At 40.9% G+C, this 24,484-nt stretch overlaps 1 protein-coding gene across 1 annotated transcript in view; it reads right to left on the bottom strand.

The window, feature by feature from the left end:
* Positions 1-2,073: 2,073 nt before the first annotated feature.
* The window catches only part of Adsl (adenylosuccinate lyase), a 43,928-nt gene continuing 21,517 nt past the window's right edge, over positions 2,074-24,484 (bottom strand). The window contains exons 7-9 of the mRNA XM_068391009.1: positions 18,021-18,201; positions 4,870-5,046; positions 2,074-3,252 (exon numbers count right to left, since the gene is read on the bottom strand). Of these exons, the coding sequence (XP_068247110.1) occupies positions 3,166-3,252; positions 4,870-5,046; positions 18,021-18,201 (445 nt within the window). The 3' untranslated portion in view covers positions 2,074-3,165. The remainder of the gene's footprint in view (positions 3,253-4,869; positions 5,047-18,020; positions 18,202-24,484) is intronic.

Genomic DNA, 24,484 nt, shown 5'->3' with positions numbered 1-24,484 from the left:
AACTTTGTTCAATATACTATAGTATTCCTTCATTACTTCTAATTGTTTTCTTCTCTCAAATTTACACTTTGTTTATAATTTTGCTTTTCTTTCCTCCTCTCCATTCTACACTCTTATATTTTACTCTACATTTTTTTTTATTTGATACCACCTGTATTCAATTAAACTGATTAATACATGATTTGTCTTTTATTAACTGCATATCAATCAGTTCCAGAGCAGGAAATAAAGGGCAGATATGAATATTATTTATATTAAAATTCACATCAAAATGGGAAATGCCTCACCACAGTCAACCCAAAAAGAATTATAGTACGTCTCATACCACAATAAAGATAACAATTACCAGTATTAGAATATGCAGTACAATAATTTATATGGAAGGAATACAGTCTTGGTCAAGGAGTTCAGGAAAATATTATAAGACAGAAGACAGTTTCATAAAAGATAGCAAACATTCTAGTGAAATAGGAGACACTAAATACTGACTTCATATAAAAATAGAGTGGGCTACTGCATATGACTACTATAATCACTGAAGAGTATATATTTTCTCTTGAAGGATAAAATTCACTATTGTTGAAAGAATAAAGCAGTATTTTGTCTTATTATTCTGTCTATACTGACGTCATGATATAATGCAACGACTCTCCCTGTCAAGTTAATGTATGTTGTAGAAGTCTCGCTATACTGTCGTTTTGCTTAATAGCATACTATACAGGATAAAACAATTCTCCTGTTGAGATTCAAGTATTTTGATGATCTTAAAAAACTTTTTACATTACAATTTGGAAGTGTGAAATTCTACGTAAAAGAGGCAGTGCCTCATTCAGATTAGAACTCATGGAGCCTTGTAAAGCTCTATTAAAATACAGGTTAAAAGAAACTCTAAATCATATATAGTTTCCTTAAGGAATTTAGTTATCAATATCACAAAATAAGTCTGCTTATCAAGTGTTTAATTACTGATTTGACCTATTGCACTCCTAACCAATGTGAGTTGATATCCAAGATATGCAAAGTATAAAACCTAAATATCACATGTTTCTATGGCTTAAGAGTGGAAATTTGAATCACGGAAAATCAACACAGTTCAGAAGCAGAAGTTGAAGTTGGAAATGTCACCTTGCTGTCCTCAAAACTAAAACTATTTCCTGATTTTTTAAAATTTTGAATTAACATTAGTGTATAAAAATGGACCAACTATATGCAAAAGAGCAAGGACCGTTTTCAATGATGTTTTTCGAATGTTTTACCATTCATTATCAAATTTAACTTCCATCAGTGTTAGTTTTACTCCATAACATCAAACAAATTACAGATCTGTACTGCAAATTACTGCTAACTTTGAGGTGAAACTTTCAAGCCTTATCGTACCTCTGGTAAGACAAAATCCATTATAAACTCGGCATCAATCCACACTTATGCACCAAATTTGAAAGACACAAATTCTGCAACTGCACCTAAATACCCTTGCAATAAAAATGTTTATCGAGTGAAAATTACTTCATTTTTTATACCATAGAAAAAGTCTTTTGTTCCTGAACAAATACAAACCCTCCGCTATTTATAGGGGTATTACTTTTAGCGAAGCTGAAAGAAATACCCCTATAAATATCTCCAGGTTTGAATGTTGGGAAAAATACAAATTACTTCCAAATTTGTCATTTTTTAAAAGAATGGTAATTTGGATCATTTACAAGCAGTGGGGAATCTTTAATGTCCTCGGGTATACCAGTACACAATGTTCTTCAAGAAATTGTATTAGTTGAGCAAGACCGGCAATACCCTTTTAGAAGCGCTCATAGGACTCGTATTTCTCTTCACAAGTGTAAAAATAATCTTATTTTGGCCTCCAATGTTTCCCTTGCTCTTTACCAGTGATTGTAAGTTAATTTGGTATTTAGCAAATATACACTAATATTTCTGCCTTTATGATGCAAATCTTATTTGAATAGGAGCGTAGTAAGAATGAGATAGTATGTAGGAGCGAGGTGGTCCTGTTATAAGTTTATCAAAAGGGCTTTTATTGGAAGCACTATTGGGTGTGAGCGGCTAGAAGAAAAGGGATACTGTGCGGAGCTCTATATTTCAATGCTTGAATCAAAACACAACTGTATACAGAAAACACAATACTACGAGATTAACATTATAAACTGCAAATCATCGCATCATATCACGACAGCAGTATTTTCAGAAAACAAAAGATATGACATATATTAAGAGCAAGGATGAGAAAGAAACCCTTTATTAAATCACATGACTGAAATTAAGCAAAATATCACATTTGTTTAAATTATGGCACACTTATCAAAGAGAAGCTATCATCTCTTCGTGACCGAGGTGACGGAAAGATTTTCACCAAAGCAAACCTGATCTCGTAAGATTCAAAGCGACATGTTTGTTAATTGGGAACCTTTTGACAGCTTTGTAATACACAAGCTGCTCGCATCTAAATCCTATCCATAAAAATGATGACGAAGAAGACACATCAAGATGAAATGTCGGTAAACAATGACCAAACAGAATATGATCCATTACCCTTTTTAATTTCTTTCTAACATACAAAACAAATCCATAACACATCATGAGATTCCTTTTCAACATTATTTGAGCCTGTAATATTTCACTGTCTACAATAAGAGTTTTTCTGAATAACCAAGAAAGGTATAGCCTTGTTTATTTGAGCAAGTCCCCTTGGTTATAATATTCAATATGAAAACCTTCACATATAAGAACATGTGTGAATTATACATATAAAAATTTTATTTGTTCAAAAGTATACAGTTACGTAGCAACAGCTGTAGGAATTCTTGATGCATATGTAGACTGGCTTACCAGTGTTAACAAGACCAACTTACTAAAAACGATTGGGGGTTAGGGTCATTGAGTTGGATGCCTAGTTCAATCCTCTTTGTCTCTAGAACTTTTCAACTTCAAAACCCCCTGTTAAAACTCATCTCACCCCTTTGACAAATGCCCCCAAAATGTACAATTCACCAAACCTTTATCCAATCTGTGCACAAAGCAATGCTTTACATTTGAAAATTTCAATACCCAGTCTGGCAGTGTTTGCCAAAATAATACACTGACTATACTATTACCCAAATTGTAAAATCTATCTTATTTATAAACCCAAACACTCACCATACATCATCCAAGAATTTATATTGTTAATGAGACAGTCCCTTCTAGTTTCCCCTCGTATTTCTTCAAAATTGGATCAACTTCACTCTCCAAGAATTCCTCAACCTGAAAATTAGATGTGGCAATTTAGACAACATAAAGAAAGTTCATTGCTATCTATAAACAAACTTGGGTCTAGAATGCTCAGACACAAGTCAGCTAGTTCTGTTCAAATTGCATCAGATGATTTTACAACTATTAAATTATTTTTTCTCTGCTCCTTATTCATACATACATATACCAAGGCATTTCCCCCAATTTTGGGGGGGTAGCCGACATCAAACAAATGAAACAAAAAAAAAGGAGACGTCTCCTTATTCATATTCTATACTTTTTCTTCTATGCGAGTTCAAAGATATGAAGTATATGCAGTAAAGTAATAGTTTTTATTATTTTCAATTGTGCTTGTGCCCTTTGCTTCAACATCTTTTATACTGAGACCAGTGTAAAATGTAGCAACACTCTAGTCCATTTCTTTTAGCGATCCATATTTGCACCGACTCGCGGCGGTGCCCTTTTAGCTCGGAAAAGTTTCCTGATCGATGAATTATCTTGTCCAACCAATAAGCGATCCGGAAACTTTTCCGAGCTAAAAGGGCACCGCCGCGAGTCGGTGCAAATATGCATCGCTAAAAGAAATGGACTATAGTATAAAGGTTTATTTAAAGTCGGCAGCACAAACATCAAGAGATGAAAAAGACCCATCATCTTTAGCATATTGTTGTCACAAACAAATCAGTTCTCACAATCTCATCTGCTTTACCTTTTGGACTTGTTAGAAGAACAATGGAGGCTGTTCTTATAAACATACTGTACAGTATTCCGGAAAGTTGTCGCCCTCAGAAAAATTCCATGATCTAAATTTCTCATGTTTATGATTACTCTGATGTTCTTTCTTTGACAGAAAAGCCTTCATCTTTTGATATTAAGGATTTCTGTCTTTGGATGTAATGAAGACATAACATTCTGCAAGAATATCCATTCTTGCTCATGTTTTGGCCAGGTTTCCAGGCCTTCAGATGTGGCTTGTGCCAAAGTGGAGGTGCAGAGGAAGCTGTTCATGAAACAGATAAGGAACTCATTTTGTTATTAACTTTGCTGGAGCCAGGGGAGCCCAAATCCATGTCTTAAGGCCAATTGTTATTATCATTATTATTATTACTAGCTAAGCTTCAATCGGAAAAGCAAGATGCTATAGGCCCAAAGGTTCCAACAATGAAAAATAGCCCAATGAGGAAAGGAAATAGCAAAATAAATAAACATTCAAAATAAAATATTTTAAGAACATGAACAACATTAAATTAGATCTTTCATACATGAACCACAAAACTTTTGGAAAAAAAAAATAGGAAGAAAAATAAGACAAAGCAGAGTACCCAAGTGTACCCTCAAGCAAAAAAACTCTAATCCAAGACAGTGGAAGACCATGGCACGACCCAAGACTAGAGAGCAACGGCTTGATTTTGGAGTATCCTTCTCCTAGAAGAGCTGCATACCATAGCTAAAAGGTCTCTTCTACACTTACCAAAAGGAAAGTAGCCACTGAACAATTACGGTGGAGTAGTTAACCTCTTGAGCAAAGAAGAATTAAAGAAACAAAAGTACCACCAGTAGTTTACAAACCAATCCTAAGTTCTACAACTATTACAGCATCCCATTATAATATCCAGCAAATTGACTAACCTGCTGTGGAGCTCGGCCAATGAAGGTAGATGGATCCAGCAGGGCATCTATCTGACTATGGATGGGAGCAAAATAGGCTGAACTCTTTATCCTTTCTACCATGTCATTGTCCAGTCCATCTTGCTTTACCCTGTTGCCCGCCGCAATGCTGTGTTGGCGTATTTCCTCGTGACACTCCTGCGTGAAACAAAGCCGATTAATTATGAACACAAGTCGAAGAAATCTGACAGATCTATATTGTAAATGAGATGAAACTCTGATACCAGCATTAATTATGAACACAAGTCGAAGAAATCTGACAGATCTATATTGTAAATGAGATGAAACTCTGATACCAGCATTAATTATGAACACAAGTCGAAGAAATCTGACAGATCTATATTGTAAATGAGATGAAACTCTGATACCAGCATTAATTATGAACACAAGTTGAAGACATCTGACATATCTATATTGTAAATGAGATGGAACTCCAATACCAGCATTAATTATGAACACAAATTGAAGAAATCTGACATATTTATATTGTAAATGAGATGAAACTCTAATGCCAGCAATAATTATGAACACAAATTGAGGAAATCTGACATATTTATATTGTAAATGATATGAAACTCTATTATTATTATCATTACTATCCAAGCTACAACCCTAATTGGAAAAGCAAGATGCTATAAGCCCAGGGGCTCCAACAGGGAAAAATAGCCCAGTGAGGAAAGGAAATAAGGAAATAAATAACTGAAGAGAACAAATTAACAATAAATCATTCTAAAAAAAGTAATGTCAAAAGAGATATATCATATATAAACTATTAACAACGTCAACAACAAATATGTCATATATAAACTATAAAAAGACTCATGTCCGCCTGGTCAACAAAAAAGCATTTGCTCCAACTTTGAACTTTTGAAGTTCTACTGATTCAACAACCCGATTAGGAAGATCATTCCACAACTTGGTAACAGCTGGAATAAAACTTCTAGAGTACTGCGTAGTATTGAGTCTTATGATGGAGAAGGCCTGGCTATTAGAATTAACTGCCTGCCTAGTATTACGAACAGGATAGAATTGTCCAGGGAGATCTGAATGTAAAGGATGGTCAGAGTTATGAAAAATCTTATGCAACATGCATAATGAACTAATTGATCGACGGTGCCAGAGATTAATATCTAGATCAGGAATAAGAAATTTAATAGACCGTAAGTTTCTGTCCAACAAATTAAGATGAGAATCAGCAGCTGAAGACCAGACAGGAGAACAATACTCAAAACAAGGTAGAATAAAAGAATTAAAACATTTCTTCAGAATAGATTGATCACCGAATATCTTAAAAGACTTTCTCAATAAGCCAATTTTTTGTGCAATTGAAGAAGACACAGACCTTATATGTTTCTCAAAAGTAAATTTGCTGTCAAGAATCACGCCTAAAATTTTGAAAGAGTCATACAAATTTAAAGAAACATTATCAATACTGAGATCCGGATGTTGAGGAGCCACTGTCCTTGACCTACAGTACTTACAATCATACTTTGAGTTTTGTTAGGATTCAACTTCATACCCCATAATTTGCACCATGCACTAATTTTAGCTAAATCTCTATTAAGGGATTCACCAACCCCAGATCTACATTCAGGGGATGGAATTGATGCAAAGAGAGTAGCATCATCTGCATATGCAACAAGCTTATTTTCTAGGCCAAACCACATGTCATGTGTATATAGTATGAAAAGTAATGGGCCAAGAACACTACCCTGTGGAACACCGGATATCACATTCCTATACTCACTATGGTGCCCATCAACAACAACTCTTTGAGATCTACTACTTAAAAAATCAATAATAATGCTAAGAAACGACCCACCCACTCCCAACTGTTTCAGTTTGAAAACAAGGGCCTCATGATTAACACGGTCAAAGGCAGCACTAAAATCAAGGCCAATCATACGAACTTCCCGACCACAATCAAGGGATTTCTGTACTGCATTGGAGATTGTAAGAAGGGCATCACATGCTCCAAGGCCTTTCCGAAAACCAAATTGCAAACTAGGGAATAGATGATTACCTTCAGCAAACCTATTAAGACGTTTTGCCAGAAGACGTTCAAAAACTTTAGATAATATGGGAGTTATGGAAATTGGGCGGTAATCAGTGGGACTTGAGCTACCACAAACACATTTACATAGAGGAGTAACATTACCAATTCTCCAACAAGTGCTAAAAGCTCCTCTTCTTGCTAACTTGCGTAAAATGTTATTTTCCTTAGTAAAATAAATTTTTGAATATACTTACCCGATGATCATGTAGCTGTCAACTCTGTTGCCCGACAGAAAAAATCTAAGGTCGGGATACGCCAGCGATCGCTATACAGGTGGGGGTGTACATCAACAGCGCCATCTGTCGAGCAGGTACTCAAGTACTTCTTGTCAACAAGAACTCAATTTTCTCCTCGGTCCACTGGTTCTCTATGGGGAGGAAGGGAGGGTCCTTAAATTCATGATCATCGGGTAAGTATATTCAAAAATTTATTTTACTAAGGAAAATAACATTTTTCAATATTAATCTTACCCGATGATCATGTAGCTGATTCACACCCAGGGGGGTGGGTGGAGACCAGCATACATGTTAACATTAGAAGCTAAGCATCCCGTATTTCATTTTATCAGTTATTCAAAATAACAAATATAAAATAAATAAGTACCTGGTAAGGAAGTCGACTTGAACCATTACTCTGCCTTTTTTAAGTACGTCTTCCTTACTGAGCCTAGCGATCCTCTTAGGATGCTGAGCGACTCCTAGGTGCTGAAGTATGAAGGGCTGCAACCCATACTAAAGGACCTCATCACAACCTCTAATCTAGGCGCTTCTCAAGAAAGAATTTGACCACCCGCCAAATCAACCAGGATGCAGAAGGCTTCTTAGCCTTCCGTACAACCCAAAAACAACAATAAAAAGCATTTCAAGAGAAAGATTAAAAAAAGGTTATGGGATTAAGGGAATGTAGTGGTTGAGCCCTCTCCTACTACTGCACTCGCTGCTACAAATGGTCCCAGGGTGTAGCAGTTCTCGTAAAGAGACTGGACATCTTTGAGGTAAAATGATGCGAACACTGACTTGCTTCTCCAATAGGTCGCATCCATAACACTCTGCAGAGAACGGTTCTGTTTGAAGGCCACTGAAGTAGCGACAGCTCTAACTTCATGTGTCCTTACCTTCAGCAAAGCAAGGTCTTCTTCCTTCAGATGAGAATGGGCCTCTCTAATCAAAAGCCTGATGTAATAAGAAACTGCGTTCTTAGACATCGGTAAAGCAGGTTTCTTGATAGAACACCATAAAGCTTCTGATTGTCCTCGTAATGGCTTTGTACGTCTTAAATAGTACTTAAGAGCTCTTACTGGGCAAAGTACTCTCTCTAGTTCGTTCCCAACCAAGTTGGACAGGCTTGGGATCTCGAACGACTTGGGCCAAGGACGAGAAGGAAGCTCGTTTTTAGCTAAAAAACCAAGCTGCAAGGAACATGTAGCCGTTTCAGATGTAAAACCTATGTTCCTGCTGAAGGCGTGAATCTCACTGACTCTTTTAGCTGTTGCTAAGCAAACGAGGAAAAGAGTCTTCAATGTGAGATCCTTAAAAGAGGCTGATTGAAGCGGTTAGAACCTTGCTGACATCAGGAACTTTAAAACCCCGTCTAGGTTCCAGCCTGGTGTGGCCAACCGACGCTCCTTTGAGGTCTCAAAAGACCTAAGGAGGTCCTGTAGATCTTTGTTGGTGGAAAGATCTAAGCCTCTGTGGCGGAAGACCGCTGCCAACATGCTTCTGTAACCCTTGATCGTAGGAGCTGATAGGGATCTTACGTTCCTTAGATATAAAAGGAAGTCAGCTATCTGCGTTACAGAGGTACTGGTTGAGGATACTGCATTCGCCTTGCACCAGCTTCGGAAGACTTCCCATTTAGACTGGTAGACCTTGAGAGTGGATGTCCTCCTTGCTCTGGCAATCGCTCTGGCTGCCTCCTTCGAAAAGCCTCTAGCTCTTGAGAGTCTTTCGATAGTCTGAAGGCAGTCAGACGACGAGCGTGGAGGCTTGGGTGTACCTTCTTTACGTGCGGCTGACGCAGAAGGTCCACTCTTAGAGGAAGAGTCCTGGGAACGTCCACTAGCCATTGCAGTACCTCGGTGAACCATTCTCTCGCGGGCCAGAGGGGAGCAACCAACGTCAACCGTGTCCCTTCGTGAGAGGCGAACTTCTGTAGTACCCTGTTGACAATCTTGAACGGAGGGAACGCATACAGGTCGAGATGGGACCAGTCCAGAAGAAAGGCATCCACGTGAACTGCTGCTGGGTCTGGAATCGGTGAACAATACATCGGGAGCCTCTTGGTCATCGAGGTAGCGAATAGATCTATGGTGGGCTGGCCCCACAGGGCCCATAGTCTGCTGCAAACATTCTTGTGAAGGGTCCACTCTGTGGGGATGACTTGACCCTTCCGGCTGAGGCGATCTGCCATGACATTCATGTCGCCCTGAATGAACCTCGTTACCAGAGAAATCTTTCGATCTTTTGACCAAGTGAGGAGGTCCCTTGCGATCTCGAACAACTTCCTCGAATGAGTCCCTCCTTGCTTGGAGATGTACGCCAAGGCTGTGGTGTTGTCGGAGTTCACCTCCATCACCTTGCTTAGATGGAGGGACTTGAAGTTTATCAAGGCCAGATGAACTGCCAATAGCTCCTTGCAGTTGATGTGAAGTGTTCTTTGCTCCTGATTCCATGAGCCCGAGCATTCCTGTCCGTCCAGTGTCGCACCCCAGCCCGTGTCCGATGCGTCCGAGAAGAGACGGTGGTTGGGGGTCTAAACAGCCAAAGGTAGACCTTCCTTGAGAAGAATGCTGTTCTTCCACCACGTCAGTGAAGACCTCATCTCTTCGGAAATGGGTACTGAGACCGCTTCTAGCGTCATGTCCCTTCTCCAGTGAGCAGCTAGATGAAACTGAAGGGGGCGGAGGTGGAGTCTGCCTAACTCGATGAACTGGGCCAGCGATGAAAGCGTCCCTGTTAGACTCATCCACTGCCTGACTGAACATCGGTTCCTTCTCAGCATGCTCTGGATGCATTCTAGGGCTTGACTGATCCTGGGGGCCGACGGAAAAGCCCGAAAAGCTCGACTCTGAATCTCCATACCTAGATAGACAATGGTTTGAGATGGGACGAGCCGGGACTTCTCTATATTGACCAGGAGACCCAATTCCTTGGTCAGATCCATAGTCCATCTGAGATTCTCCAGACAGCGACGACTTGACGAAGCTCTTAAAAGCCAGTCGTCCAAATAGAGGGAGGCTCTGATGTCTGCCAAGTGAAGGAATTTGGCAACATTCCTCATCAGTTTCGTAAACACAAGAGGTGCCGTGCTTAGGCCAAAGCACAGGGCTTGGAACTGGTACACGACCTTTCCAAAGACGAACCTTAGGAAAGGTTGGGAGTCTGGATGGACGGGAACATGAAAGTATGCGTCTTTCAGGTCCAACGAGACCATCCAGTCTTCCTTCCTGACCGCTGCTAGGACCGACTTCGTCGTCTCCATTGTGAACGTCTGCTTGGTGACAAAAGCGTTGAGAGCACTGACGTCCAGCACCGGTCTCCAACCTCCTGTCTTCTTCGCTACCAGGAAGAGACGGTTGTAGAAGCCCGGGGATTGATGGTCCCGGACTATGACTACCGCTCCCTTTTGTAGCAAGAGCGACACCTCTTGTTGCAACGCTAGCCTCTTGTCCTTCTCCTTGTAGTTGGGAGAGAGGTTGAAGGGAGAAGTTGCAAGAGGGGGACTGCGGCAGAACGGAATCCTGTACCCCTCCCTTAGCAACTTCACAGACTGAGCGTCTGCACCTCTGTTCTCCCAAGCCTGCCAGAAGTTCTTGAGCCTGGCTCCCACTGCTGTCTGGAGAGGTAGGCAGTCAGATTCTGCCTTTTGAGGACTTGGAACCCTTCTTCGATTTGCCACGATGACTGTCGGCACGGGTACCTCCTCTGCTGGAGGTTCTGCCACGAAAGGGCGGGATGAACCTAGACGCTGGTGTGTCCATCCTAGGTCTAGGCACGGAAGGTAAAGCTTTAGCCTTACGTGCGGAGGACGCCACCAGGTCATAGGTGTCCTTCTGGATCAACGAGGCAGCCATCCCCTTGACCAGCTCTTCCGGAAAGAGACACTTGGAAAGCGGAGCAAACAACAACTCCGACTTCTGGCATGGAGTGATCCCAGCAGACAAGGAGGAGCAAAGATGGTCTCTCTTCTTAAGCACTCCCGACACGTACGAAGCCGCAAGCTCACCAGACCCATCCCGAATGGCCTTATCCATGCTAGACATGATAAGCATGGCCGAGTCCTTATCCGAAGGGGAAGTCTTTCTGCTTAAAGCTCCCAAACACCAATCGAGGAAGTTGAAGATCTCAAAAGCACGAAAAACTCCCTTCAACAGATGATCCATGTCGGAAAAGGACCAGCAAATCTTAGATCGTCTCATAGCCAGCCTGCGGGGAGAGTCAACCAGACTTGAGAAGTCGCCCTGGGCAGAGGCAGGAACTCCCAAGCCGGGTTCCTCTCCCGTGGCATACCAGACGCTAGATTTGGAAGCAAGCTTGGTAGGCGGAAAGATGAAAGCAGTCTTTCCTAGCTGCTTCTTGGACTGCAACCACTCTCCCATAACCCTCAAAGCTCTCTTGGATGAGCGTGCGAGAACGAGTTTGGTGAAGGCAGGAGCTGCTGACTGCATGCCTAACGCAAACTCGGAGGGAGGAGAGCAAGGGGTTGCAGACACAAACTGTTCCGGATACAAGTCCCTGAACAGGGCAAGGACTTTCCTAAAGTCTAAGGAGGGAGGCGTAGACTTGGGTTCTTCTAAGTCGGAGTGCGGATCGTCCAAATGCGCAGCTTCGTCGTCATCAGATACTCCATCATCCGAAAGCTGAGGAGGAAGTGGCAAAGGTGGAGCAGAAAGCTGAATGGCTGAATCCGGCAGCACGGGTGCATGCGTAGCTGCTGCGGATCCAACATCATACCGCTGCTGGTCAGTCTGCGAGCTGGCAACAACAAAAGCGGAGTGCTGGTGCGTGGGAGGGACTGCCGTGGGTTGCGGAGCATGCCGCATGGGTTGCGGAGCATGCCGCATGGGTTGCGGAGCATGCCGCAATGCGTCAAAACACGGCAGCTCGACAGCACCTTCCCACTGCTGATGCGGAAGCTCACGCATGTCAGCGGAGGGTGCAGCATGAACATGCGTCTGGCAGGGTCGACTGCGCATCGGTGGTGGAGCTCTCACAGGTGGAGTGTGGGAGCAGGCAGCCGCAGTATCTGCTGAGCGCACAACCGTGGCAGGTTGTAGGTTAACAGGTGCAGTGTCAACCTTCTCAGCACGATACTCCTGCATGAAGGAAGCAAGCTGAGACTGCATAGTCTGCAGCATGGACCACTTAGGGTCTACCGTGGTTGGTGCGGCAACACACGGAGTAGTTGCCTGTTGCGGAACCACTCTACCTCTCTTGGGAGGTGTGCAGTCTTCGGAAGACTGCGGCGAGTCCGAACTGACCCAGTGGCTACACCTGGGCCGTTGGACTCGCTCGGAAGGGACCTTACGCTTGAGAGGTCGTGAGACCTTGGTCCAACGTTTCTTCCTCGAAACTTCTTCCACAGACGAGGAATGACAGGGCTCATTCGTCTGTTTGTGGATGGGACGATCTCTGACAGATACGTCCGCAACCACTGAGGGTACATCCGTACGCTGATCAAGGCCTGTCGAACCCTTTGGTCCTTCGACATTGCTTCTCCCCTGGGCTTGGGAGCTTGCAAGAGGTCCCGGACTGGGAGGACGACTGGCACGTACAGGAGTACCCTCATGCGCAACACTGACACTGACACTTTTCACTTCACTTGCACTCACTACACTTCCCACTGCACTTCGCGCTTTCAACTCTTTGACATCGGCCAAAAGTTGATTACGGTCTTTAGCTAATGACTCCACTCTGTCACCAAGAGCCTGAATGGCACGCATCATGTCCGCCATGGAGGGTTGAGCACTAGTAGCAGGGTCGGGAGTCACCACTACAGGGGAAGGAGTAGGTTGAGGGGCATGGGGAGAGGAAAAATCAAAAGAGCGAGAAGAACTCCTCCTGATCCTATCCTTCTCTAGCCTACGTGCATTCTTTAGGAATTCATTAAAATCGAATTCCGAAAGCCCAGCGCATTCCTCACATCGATCTTCCAATTGACAGGATTTACCCCTACAATTGGAACAAACGGTGTGAGGATCTATGGAGGCCTTCGGAAGACGCCTAGAACAAGCCCTAACACTACACTGCCTGTACTTAGGGACTTGAGAATGGTCAGACATCTTGAATTCCAGAAATAGTCAAGGGGGAAATCCAAAAACTAGCAAAGTTCATTAACAATTAATCCAAATCTAATCAAAAAGCTATATAAGCTAATGATAAAGGTTCCTGAATAGCGAAGGCTAAAATCTAGAGCGAATACATCACCAAAATCGTGAAAAACAACTCCAGAAACAACAGCGTATCCAAGTAGGTCTTGCCGGTGGCACGACAGAGGAAAAATTGAGTTCTTGTTGACAAGAAGTACTTGAGTACCTGCTCGACAGATGGCGCTGTTGATGTACACCCCCACCTGTATAGCGATCGCTGGCGTATCCCGACCTTAGATTTTTTCTGTCGGGCAACAGAGTTGACAGCTACATGATCATCGGGTAAGATTAATATTGAAAAATAACAGATATCTTTGGAGCTAAGAAATCTGCTGTCTTTATAAAAAACAAAGGAAAAATACCATTAGGGTCTACACCTCCATAAGCATCAAGGTCCATCAACAGAGCTTTAATCTCACGAGATCGAAAAGCTAAACTAGTTAGTTTAGCCTCAGGAAAACAGGAATGAGGAAGTTCAAGTTTTTCATTACTCTGTTTACTGTCAAAAACATCAGCCAAAAGGGTTGCCTTTTCCTTTGGACAGTGAGTGACGGAGCCATCTGGTTTAAGTAAAGGAGGAACTGTTGCATCTACACCAAAGAGTGCAGATTTAAGGGTAGACCACCATTTATGTTCCTGAGTTGTACCAGAGAGGGTTTCCTTTATGATTAAATTGTACTCCTTTTCAGTCGAGGCATAAACTCTCTGAGCAAAAGCTCGAAGCTGAGTATAGTTGTTCCAGGTCAAATCTGATCTGTTACCCTTCCAAAGGTGATAGGCCTCCTGCTTCTCCAAATAAGCACGTCTACAATCATCATTGAACCACGGTTTGTCCTTCATTCGGTACCTTAGCACACGAGAAGGGATACGCCTATCAATTATGTTGACTAGATTCTCATTCAAAGGGACAACAGGATCTACACTATTATATAATTGTGACCAATTCAAGCACAAAAGATCATGCAAAATCCCATTCCAGTCTGCTTGGGATTTCATATAAATTTTACAAGAATATGATATATCAGGGACAGGCTGCTCAGTCTTCACTAATAATGAAATCAAGGCATGATCAGAAGTCCCGACTGGATAACCAACCTTACTAGCTATAACGCCAGGGGAGTCAGTGTATATGAGGTCCAAGCAATTACCAGACCTGTGAGTAGCTTCATTTATGATTTGCTCACAGCCTGATTCCGAGGCAAAGTCTAAAGCTCTTAAGCCATGGCGATCGGTAGGAGAGATAGAACTCAACCACTCCCTATGGTGAGCATTAAAATCACCAACAAAGACAAACGAAGCCTTTCTATCATCTTCTTGTATCTTAGCCATAATGGTAAGAAGACAATCGAAGATAGAATCACCCATGTCTGGATTCCGGTAGATTGAACACAAATAAAAGTTGTTATGCCTGCCACAAACTTTTATTACCTGAATCTCATGACATCCACATTGATAGCAGGACTTATGAGAAGCAGGGTACTCGGTCCTAATATACACCGCCATTCCCCTGGCCCTAGGAATGGAATCACGTTTCAGCATTATTGGCTTCTTAAAACCAGTTATAAGGAGCTCAGATGAGTGCCTCATATTAGAAACCAAAGTTTCTGAGCACAAAAGAATATCATACTGTCTGGACGCAACTGTAAGGTCTCGGATATTTGCATGAAGACCACGAATATTGCAATACAGAAGACGACATTGACGAAATCTACGACATACTGGTCCCGGATTTCGCTCAATGTCTCCAGACAGCATAAGAATTAATAGAAATAAAAAAGAGACATCATACTTAAAAACTAGATTAACAAGAATTAAAACAAAAACAATATGTACAGAATAATAATAAAAGTGATTGATGATATCCATAGACTATAGTAAAAAGTCGGAAAAACTGGTCAACATGGAGGAGCCGATACACCATGCAAGGCTAAATACCCTCCAGGATAGCCACTTCAACTGAAGGGAGGACAGTAAGGATGGTTTTGAGAAGAAAAAATCAGAAAAAGGAAAAGATAACCTCTTGATAAACCACCAGGCATCCATGGCCCTTCTATTAAGCCTGCCCAACACACCATTTCAAAAAAACAAGAGGAAGAAAAAAAAAAAAAAAAAGATAGAATAGTGTGCCCGAGTGTACCCTCAAGCAATTAATTATGAACACAAGTTGTACAGTATGAGAGCAAAGTTTGTGGAGCTTCGTGAAGGGCAATCTCTTTATAATCGATAAGTTTGTGTAGAAAAAGTTTGTGGACCTCAGGGAAGAGTAATCTATCAACAATAGGTTTGTGTAGGGAAAAAAAAAACAGTTTTTGCACTGCAAAAACACAGTTTGATCTGCAAAAACTTCATAGATAATCTTAGAAGAAAGATGAGGGAGTGAATACTCCATAGGTGTGTATATGCCTATAAGATCTGTAAAAGCAATTGGGAACTGAAATCTATTGAGTGCCAAGACTGGTCTGGTCTTCAGCTGCTGATGCTCTTCTTAATTTGTTGGACAGGAAGTTATGGTCTATTAAATTTCTTATTACTGATCTATATATCAATCTCTGGCATAGTTGTTCAATTAGTTTGTTATGCATGTTGCATAAGATTTTTCATAATTCTGATCATCCCTTATATTTAGATCTTCCCCGGCAGTTCTTTCCTGTTCGTAAAACTAGGTATACAGTTAATTCTAACAGTGTAGTTAGGCCTTCTCCACCATGAAGCTCAATACTACACAGTATTCTAGAAGTTTTATTCCAGCTGGGACCAAGTTGTGGAACAATCTTCCTAACCCCATAGTTGAATGGGTAGAGCTTCATAAGTTCAAACTTGCAGCAAATGGTTTTATGTTGAACAGGCTGACATAAGTATTTTTTATTGTTTATATATGAAATGTCTGTTTTGATGATAATACTGTTTTTTAAATATTTTTTCTTAATTGTTAATTATTTTTCATATTTATTTCCTTATTTCCTTTCCCCACTGGGCTATTTTTCCCTGTTGGAGCCCCTGGGCTTATAGCATCTTCCTTTTTTTCCAACTATGGTTGTAGCTTAGTTTGTAATAATAATAATGATAATAATAATAATGACACCACTCTTCATGGTAATGTTAAAACTCACATGATATGAAGCAAGGCAATTGCAAACAGTACATCTTTCATACGGCAAGAATATACAATTACCCTCAACAAGATGTAGTAGCCAATAAAATTAGAAGTCTACATCTCTTATGAGTAATACACGACAAGCTCCAAAACTGATCTTAACAGAATACAAGTCCAACTAAAGGTAGACTGGCAATGCCGGATACCATTATGTAAAATAGTTAACAAATCCTAACCGAGTTTAAAGACAGATGAAGTAGAAAGTATTCTTAATTTTTTGGGGACTCAAACTTTTCCCTGTTCTACTCCCAATTGGTTGCATTACTGTAGGTTCTAAGAATAACTTGCCATATCCAATATCAATTATTACTATTAGTATCCAAGTACAACCCTGATTTTAAAATCTGAATGCTACAAGCCCAAGGGCTCCAACAAGGAAAGCAGCCCACTGGGGAAAGGAAATAGAGAAGTAACAAATAACCTAATTACTGTAAAAGAAATAATAAATTATCAAATACATCAAGAACAGTAACTATGTTGAAAAGATAAGTCATAAATAAACTATGAAACAAGACTATCAAACTGTTCCACAATAAAGCATTTGCCCGAAGTTTGAATTTCTAAAGTTCCGCATATTGAACTGCTAAATTAGAAATATTACCCAATAGGGGGCCAATGTTTTTTGTCAATATTCTGGCCTTTGCCTAATGATTGGAACTAGTGCTTCTGCTGTGAAGTAATCAACTGGGGACAGAAGGATCATAGCTTTTAACTGAATGGTAAATTCACGAAGCCAAGGATGGTGACTGAGATAAATCTATTTTCATCTGCCAAACACAAAGGACTACGAACCAGGGAAGATTCAGAGCATGGATAGTCGGTACATATATGATTGACGGGGATGTGATGAGGTAAATTACAAGCTAGGTTATGTAGCACTACATATTGCCTGGGGGTTGATTATGTAGCTACTATACTTCAAAAAAAAAAAAAAAAAAAAAAAAAAAAAAAAAAAAAAAAAAATCCAGACTACCAGATTGATTATCAACATAGATATGTAATACTTTTAACTACTAATTCAAGTTCCTGACCTACATCATTTTCAATTTCAATTTGATATATAAATGTAAAACAAAATGTAATTGATAAATAGACTTGACATAGGCATCATATGCAGTCTAAAATATGTAAACATAAACCAATACAGTAATACTGTACCTCAGTATACAGACTTAATTAGTTCCAGAGGAGATTTCGTAGCATGATTTTTTTGTATAATGAGTTGTGGTTCACTTGTAGCATGATTTTAAAATTTCAGCTAATTTTGTTTCGTAATACGAGGCAAAAAAATCTCCGTACATTGTTTCGTAAAATTATCTTTTTGTATAAAGGAACTTTCGTATCTAGAGGTTTCACTTGTACAGGTATAATAGAATTTTTATATATTGCTTCTTTGCTTAACAGATCTATATCAAATTTAGGACACAGCATTGTTTCAGAGCTATCTTCTACTGTTTATATTATTGTAATATAAAAGTAGTAGGCAATACTGTAACATCAACTCTTTTTCACGAAAGTCGGACCATTTCACCCACCTGTCTATTCCCTCCGGCCTTCACCATGGCCATTATGATATTTTCCGATGCCATGAAGGGCAGTTCCTGAGCTATGTGTCGATTGATGACGCTCGGGTACACCACCAGTCCCTCGGTGATGTTTTGCAAGGTCATCAAAATACCATCGGCTGCCAGAAATGCCTCTCCTAGACTGATACGTCTGCGAATATTGGGAACATGTTAATAAAACTAAAAAAAAAGTAACGATAACAATGTACAGTATTGAATTCAGTATTCTTTACTTTGGCTTGAAAGTGAGAAATATTAGAAAACTAAAAGTGAAAAGATTTAATCATAGTATTGTTTATTATAAATAAATTAAATTTTCCCAAAAGGGGATGTGAAAAAGTGGATACATTACTTTGAGAGACACTGGATGAAATATCAGTTATATCACCTATTAATCTATATAAATTATTAGCTTGAAGCAAAGTGGAATCTAGGACTGAAGACCGAGAGCACGGTGAGGAAGTACATAAGAGCGGAGAAGTCAGAAGTGGAAGATAAGGGAAAGTGGGTGGAAAGGATCTATTGCTAAGCACCAAAACATCTTACGAGCAGTCCTTTTCTTTATCATTCCTTGACAAAGTCACAAATTTATCAGATCTACCCTGCTGCTTCCTCCGGTGCCTTAGATGACCGCGGAGGTAGCAGCAGTAGGGGATTCAGCATTATGAAGCTTCATCTGTGGTGGATAACGGGGGAGGTTGGGCTGTGGCACCCTAGCAGTACCAGCTGAACTCAGTTGAGTCCCTTGTCAGGCTGGGAGGAATGTAGAGAGTAGAGGTCCCCTTTTTATTTTGTTTCATTTGTTGATGTCGGCTACAGGATGCTGAAAGACTCCCAGGAGCTGTTATATCCAGGGCGAACACCCCTATAACAGGACCTCATCAATACCCTTAATCTGGGCGCTCTCAAGAAACAACATTTTGACCACCCGCCAAATCAAAAAGATTGCGAAAGACTTCTTAGTCTCCCGTACAACCCAAAATAAGATTAAAAATTTCAAGAGTAGATTAAAAGGATATTGGGATTAAGGGAATGTAGTGGTAGAGCCTTCACCCACTACTGCACTCGCTGCTACGAATGGTCCCAGTGTGTAGCAGTCCTCATAAAGAGTCTGGACATCTTTCAAGTAATATGAAGCGAATACCGACTTGCCTCTCCAAAAGGTCGCGTCCATAATACTTTTAATGGATCTATTTTGCTTAAACGCTACTGAAGTTGCTATCGCTCTGACTTCATGAGCCTTGACTTTAAGTAAATTACGATCCTTCTCACTTAAATGAGAGTGTGCCTCCCGAATCAAAAGTCTAATAAAATAAGACCACCCATTCTTAGACATGGGCAAAGAGGGCTTTTTAACGGAGCACCATAAAGCCTCTGAACAACCTCGTAGCGGTTCAGCTCTGGATAAATAAAATTTAAGAGCTCTAACGGGGCACAGCACTCTTTCAACTTCATTCCCCACAATCTCAGAAAGACTGGGGATTTCAAATGATTTAGGCCAAGGACGAGACGGAAGTTCATTCTTGGCCAAAAAAACCAAGTTGAAGAGCGCATACTGCTTTATTAGTGGAGAAGCTGATGTTCTTGCTAAAAGCATGTATCTCACTAACCCTTTAGCCGAAGCCAAGCTCACCAAAAAAAAGTGTCTTGAGGGTAAGATCCTTCAGGGAGGCTGAATTTAATGGTTCAAACCTGTCTGACATAAGGAACTGTAGGACCACGTCCAAGTTCCAAGCAGGAGTCGAAATATGACGCTCCTTGGAAGTCTCGAAAGACTTAAGCAGGTCTTGGAGATCTTTGTTATTAGAAAGATCCAAACCCCTATGCCTGAAAACAGAAGCTAACATGCTTCTGTAGCCTTTAATGGTGGATGCAGAGAGGGAGCGACCGTTTCTCAGATAAAGCAGAAAATCCGCAATCTGCGCTACAGAGGCACTTGGAAGAGGAAATAGAGGAGGACTTGCACCAGTCTCTAAATGCCTCCCATTCGACTGATAGATCCTGATGGTAGAGGATCTTCTAGCCCTCGCGATCGCTCTAGCTGCCTCCTTCGAAAACCCTCGAGCTCAAGAGAGTCTTTCGATAGTCTGAAGGCAGTTAGACGAAGCGTGGGGAGGCTTTGATGAAATCTCTTTACGTGAGGCTGTCGCAAGAGATCCATCCGCAACAGCAGACTTCTTGGAACGTCTACCAACCATAGAAGTACCTCTGTAAACCACTCTCTCGCGGGCCAGAGTGGAGCAACCAACGTCAACCTGGTCCCTTCGTGAGAGGTGAACTTCTGCAGCACCTTGTTTAGGATCTTGAAAGGTGGAAAGGCATAAACGTCCAGGTGAGACCAGTCCAGCAGGAAAGCGTCTATGTGGGCTGCCTCTGGATCTGGAACTGGAAAGCAGTAAGTCGAGAGCCTCTTTGTCAGTGAAGTCGCAAAAAGATCTATGGTGGGTTGACCCTATGTCATCCATAGCTTCTCACACACAGTCTTGTGCAACGTCCACTCCATGGAGATGACTTGTCTTCTTCTGCTGAGGCAGTCCGCCAAGACATTCATTTTTCCTTGCACAAATCTCGCCAAAGGAGAGATGTTACTTGCCTTAAATGGAGTTCCTTCTGATCCGTGGACCAAAGACCCGAGCATTCCAGACTGTCCAGTGGAGCTCCCTAACCCAAATCCGATGCATCTGAATACAACACATGGTTTGGGTTCTTGATCGCAAGAGAAAGACCTTCTCGAAGTCTGATGTTGCTGTCCCACCAAGTCAGACATGTCTAGACTGAGTTGGAGATTGGGAAAGAGATACTCTCTAAGCCCTTCTCCTTGTTCCAATGGTTTAGGTGAAATTGGAGAGGGTAAAGGTTGAGTCTCCCCAGAGAGATAAACTACTCCAGCGATGAAAGAGTTCCCACGAGGCTCATTCAAACTCTTACAGAGCAACTGTTTTTCTCTTGCAAGTGAAGGAATTTAAACAGAGCTTGTTCCATTCTTGTGGGAGACGAAAAGGCAGGAAAAATCCGACACTGTATCTCCATTCCCAAATAAAGAATAGTCTGGGATGGTACTGTAAGTTACGACTTCTCTACGTTCACTATGAGACCTAGCTCCTTGGTTAGGTCTACAGTGAGCCCTCGCTACTTCGTGGTTCGACCATCGCGGATTCGCCACTTCGCAGATTTTTTTCATAACCCATGTATATACATATATCGCGGATTTTCCGGATATTTTGAAAATACCGCGATGTGATCGATGGTGCGAGATTGGAGAAAGTAAGGAAAATTGAATCATGATTGATTTTCAATATAAATGAAACTTTGAGGAGCAACAAAGATATCATTTGTTAGAGAGATAGAGAGAGGTAAGGAATGGGAGGTAGTGAAAAGTAGCCCACAGAGAGAGAGAGAGAGAGGTAGAGAGAGAGAGAGAGAGAGAGAGAGAGAGAGAGAGAGAGAGAGAGAGAGAGAGAGAGAGATAGAGGGGGGTTTAAATGTAATAAACAAAAAAATTTGATAGGTTATAACACATTGGTGCTTATGTAATATCCACTGTATACTGTAGACTTTTTGAATAAGTTAAGAAATGGTATAAACGATACTTTGTTAGTGTATTCGTACACTCTCAAGAGGGGCAGCTACAGTAGATGTCAGCTGATCTAATCACAGCCAAAAGTAAAACAAAAAGAAGTCAACAATACTCGATTTTTAAAACACACCCGAAATTTAAACATAAAAGTACACGCTTTCTTAATGTGCAATTAACTATTTAAAGAGTAGCAATTTTCTAGAATAAAATGTTTCCCAAAAAATAGTGGTTTGCTGATGAAATCGGATGCCGTATTTTTAGCTATGATTGAAATGGATGTAGACTCAACATAATTTTTTCGTTTCGTATTTAATTGACACTAAGAAAACTAATTTTAGTTTCTTCATCTAAATGTAAGTATTGTATAACACGAAGATATATATATATATATATATATATATATATAGAGAGAGAGAGAGAGAGAGAGAGAGAGAGAGAGAGAGAGAGAGAGAGAGAGAGAGAGAGATGAATCAGCTGTTGTAATCAAATGGCATGTTTTTGTTTCGTGAGAATTTCATCGCCAAGACTATAACAACATACTGTACTGAACTTTACAGTATCATACAGACTACTGTAATATGATAAAGTAAAATATTTGTAATTTATTTCATATGAAATGGGGCAATTTTTTTTTATTTTTAAATTTACATTTACGTAAGTAAAACAACTCTCTCTCTCTCTCTCTCTCTCTCTCTCTCTCTCTCTCTCTCTCTCGTAAATTGTTTTCCTGCTTTGCTACGTATGTATGATTTTATATAGATACGGTAAATAATATTTGTAATAACATATTTTATAAAAGCTTTTACTGTAATATCATTATTTATCACTTTCATCATGCGCGTTAATATTTGTAATAACATATTTTATAAAAGCTTTTACTGTAATATCATTATTTATCACTTTCATCATGCGCGTTAAATACCTTAGTTTGTTTACTGAGCGTACTTTATGACGCCGTCGTTTCAGGCGGCGTCATAAAGAAAAACATTTCATTTGGAAGTCCTAAGAAAAATTAAGTAAAACATTGGTAATAACAAAATCAACATACTGTACTGAATAATCAATATAATCAATGCAAAAACTAACCTATACACAGATGTGTAAATGAATTTGTTTCTTCATTATGATCAGAGATAAACGTAAACATAACATTGGTTGCCATTTTTTATCGTGCTTTTTGGCGTGTTTAGGAAACGCATGATATAAAATCGCCTTTAATATTTGTGTCTGTTTTAGTTTAGGGTACTGTAGTACATGCATTAAGTGTTCTGTACATTAAAGGGTAGTTTGTTAACAGTACTACAAACAAGGGAAGGTTTTAAAAGTTTGAATATACATGTTAAATAAATAGGTAAATATGGTGTCACTACTTCGCGGATTTTCACCTATCGCGGTCGGGTCTGGAACCTATCTACCGCGATAAACGAGGGTTCACTGTAATGTCCATTAGAGGCTCTCCAGACAGCGATTTAATGACGACGACCTGATTAGCCAGTCGTCAAAATAAAGGGAGGCTCTGAATCCTCAAAATATGTAGAAAGCTTGCTACATTTTGCAAGGGCCTTGTAAAAACAAGAGGAGCAGGAATGAGGCCGAAGCACAGTGCTCGAAATTGGTACTGTACATTACTTTACCGTCCACAAACCTCAGATGTTGTTGAAAGTTTGGATGAATCGGGATGTGGAAGTATGCATCCTGAAGGTCGAGAGAGACCATCCAGTCGCCTTCCCTTACTGCTGCCAAGACAGACTTGGTAGTCTTCATCGTGAACTTTGTCTTGACAATGAACACATTGAGCGCACTTACATCTTAAGTACTCCTGCAGTGAACGTGGCTGCCAGATCATTGGAGCCATCCCTGATGGCCTTGTTCCTGCAGTGAACGTAGCTGCCAGATCATTGGAGCCATCCCTGACAGCCTTGTTCCTGAAGTGAACGTGGCTGCCAGATCATTGGAGCCATCCCTGATAGCCTTGTTCATGCATGACATAATTGTACAGCAATACATTGACAGCTGAAGAGACCTTCTTACTTAAGGCTCCCAGGGACCAATCCAACAAATAAAAACTTCAAACGCTCGAAAAAACTCCTAACAGGAGATGGTCTAGCTCTGAAGCAGACCATAAACTAGGCTTAAGAAGGCTCCCTGGGCAGAGGCAGGTACTCCCAAGCCGAGAACTTCTCCTCGAGCTTCTCCTGTGTCACACCAGATGCCCGAGCGAGAAGCTAATTAAGAAGGAAGAAAAGCAAAAGCAGACTTTCCTAAACTTCTCCTGGATTCCAACCAGTCTCCCAGTAAGAGCATGGCCCTCTTGGAAGAACAAGAGAGAACTGACTTCGTAAATGTAAGAGTCGAAGAAAGTCATGCCAAGAGTACTGTAAACTCAGACGGCGGGGCAGCCGTTACAAAACGAGTAGGACAAAATTTCACTAAAGAAATTCATAATTAAAAAACAAGGGATTGTCGGACCACCCTAGGCTACTCCTCTTCTGAATGACTCCCCAAAGGTACATTAGTTGGAAGGGGGTCATCAACTTCTTCAGAAGGCACATCATCTGATAAATCTAAAGTCTTGCGAGAAGGAGATTTATATTCAGAATAACGTGAAGGAAAAGCCTGACAGGCTACATCAACTTGTATATGAACAGAAGTTAAAGTTGGAGGGTTGATGTCACGTTGTGACTGCAGAGAATGTTATTCTACTACAAGTCGTGACAGAAGTAACTGACGTTCAAACGTCCCGTAGTAACAGCGGTGACTGCTGTTCGATGCTATATCGTGACTACGATGACTGACCCTCGACGTCACGTCATGTCTACGGTGTCTACCGCTCAACGTCACGTCGTGTCTGCGGTGT

This window comes from Palaemon carinicauda, chromosome 17 (assembly GCF_036898095.1).
Source record: "Palaemon carinicauda isolate YSFRI2023 chromosome 17, ASM3689809v2, whole genome shotgun sequence".
NCBI lineage: Eukaryota > Metazoa > Arthropoda > Malacostraca > Decapoda > Palaemonidae > Palaemon > Palaemon carinicauda.
This window is presented reverse-complemented; position numbering and strand designations above follow the sequence as displayed.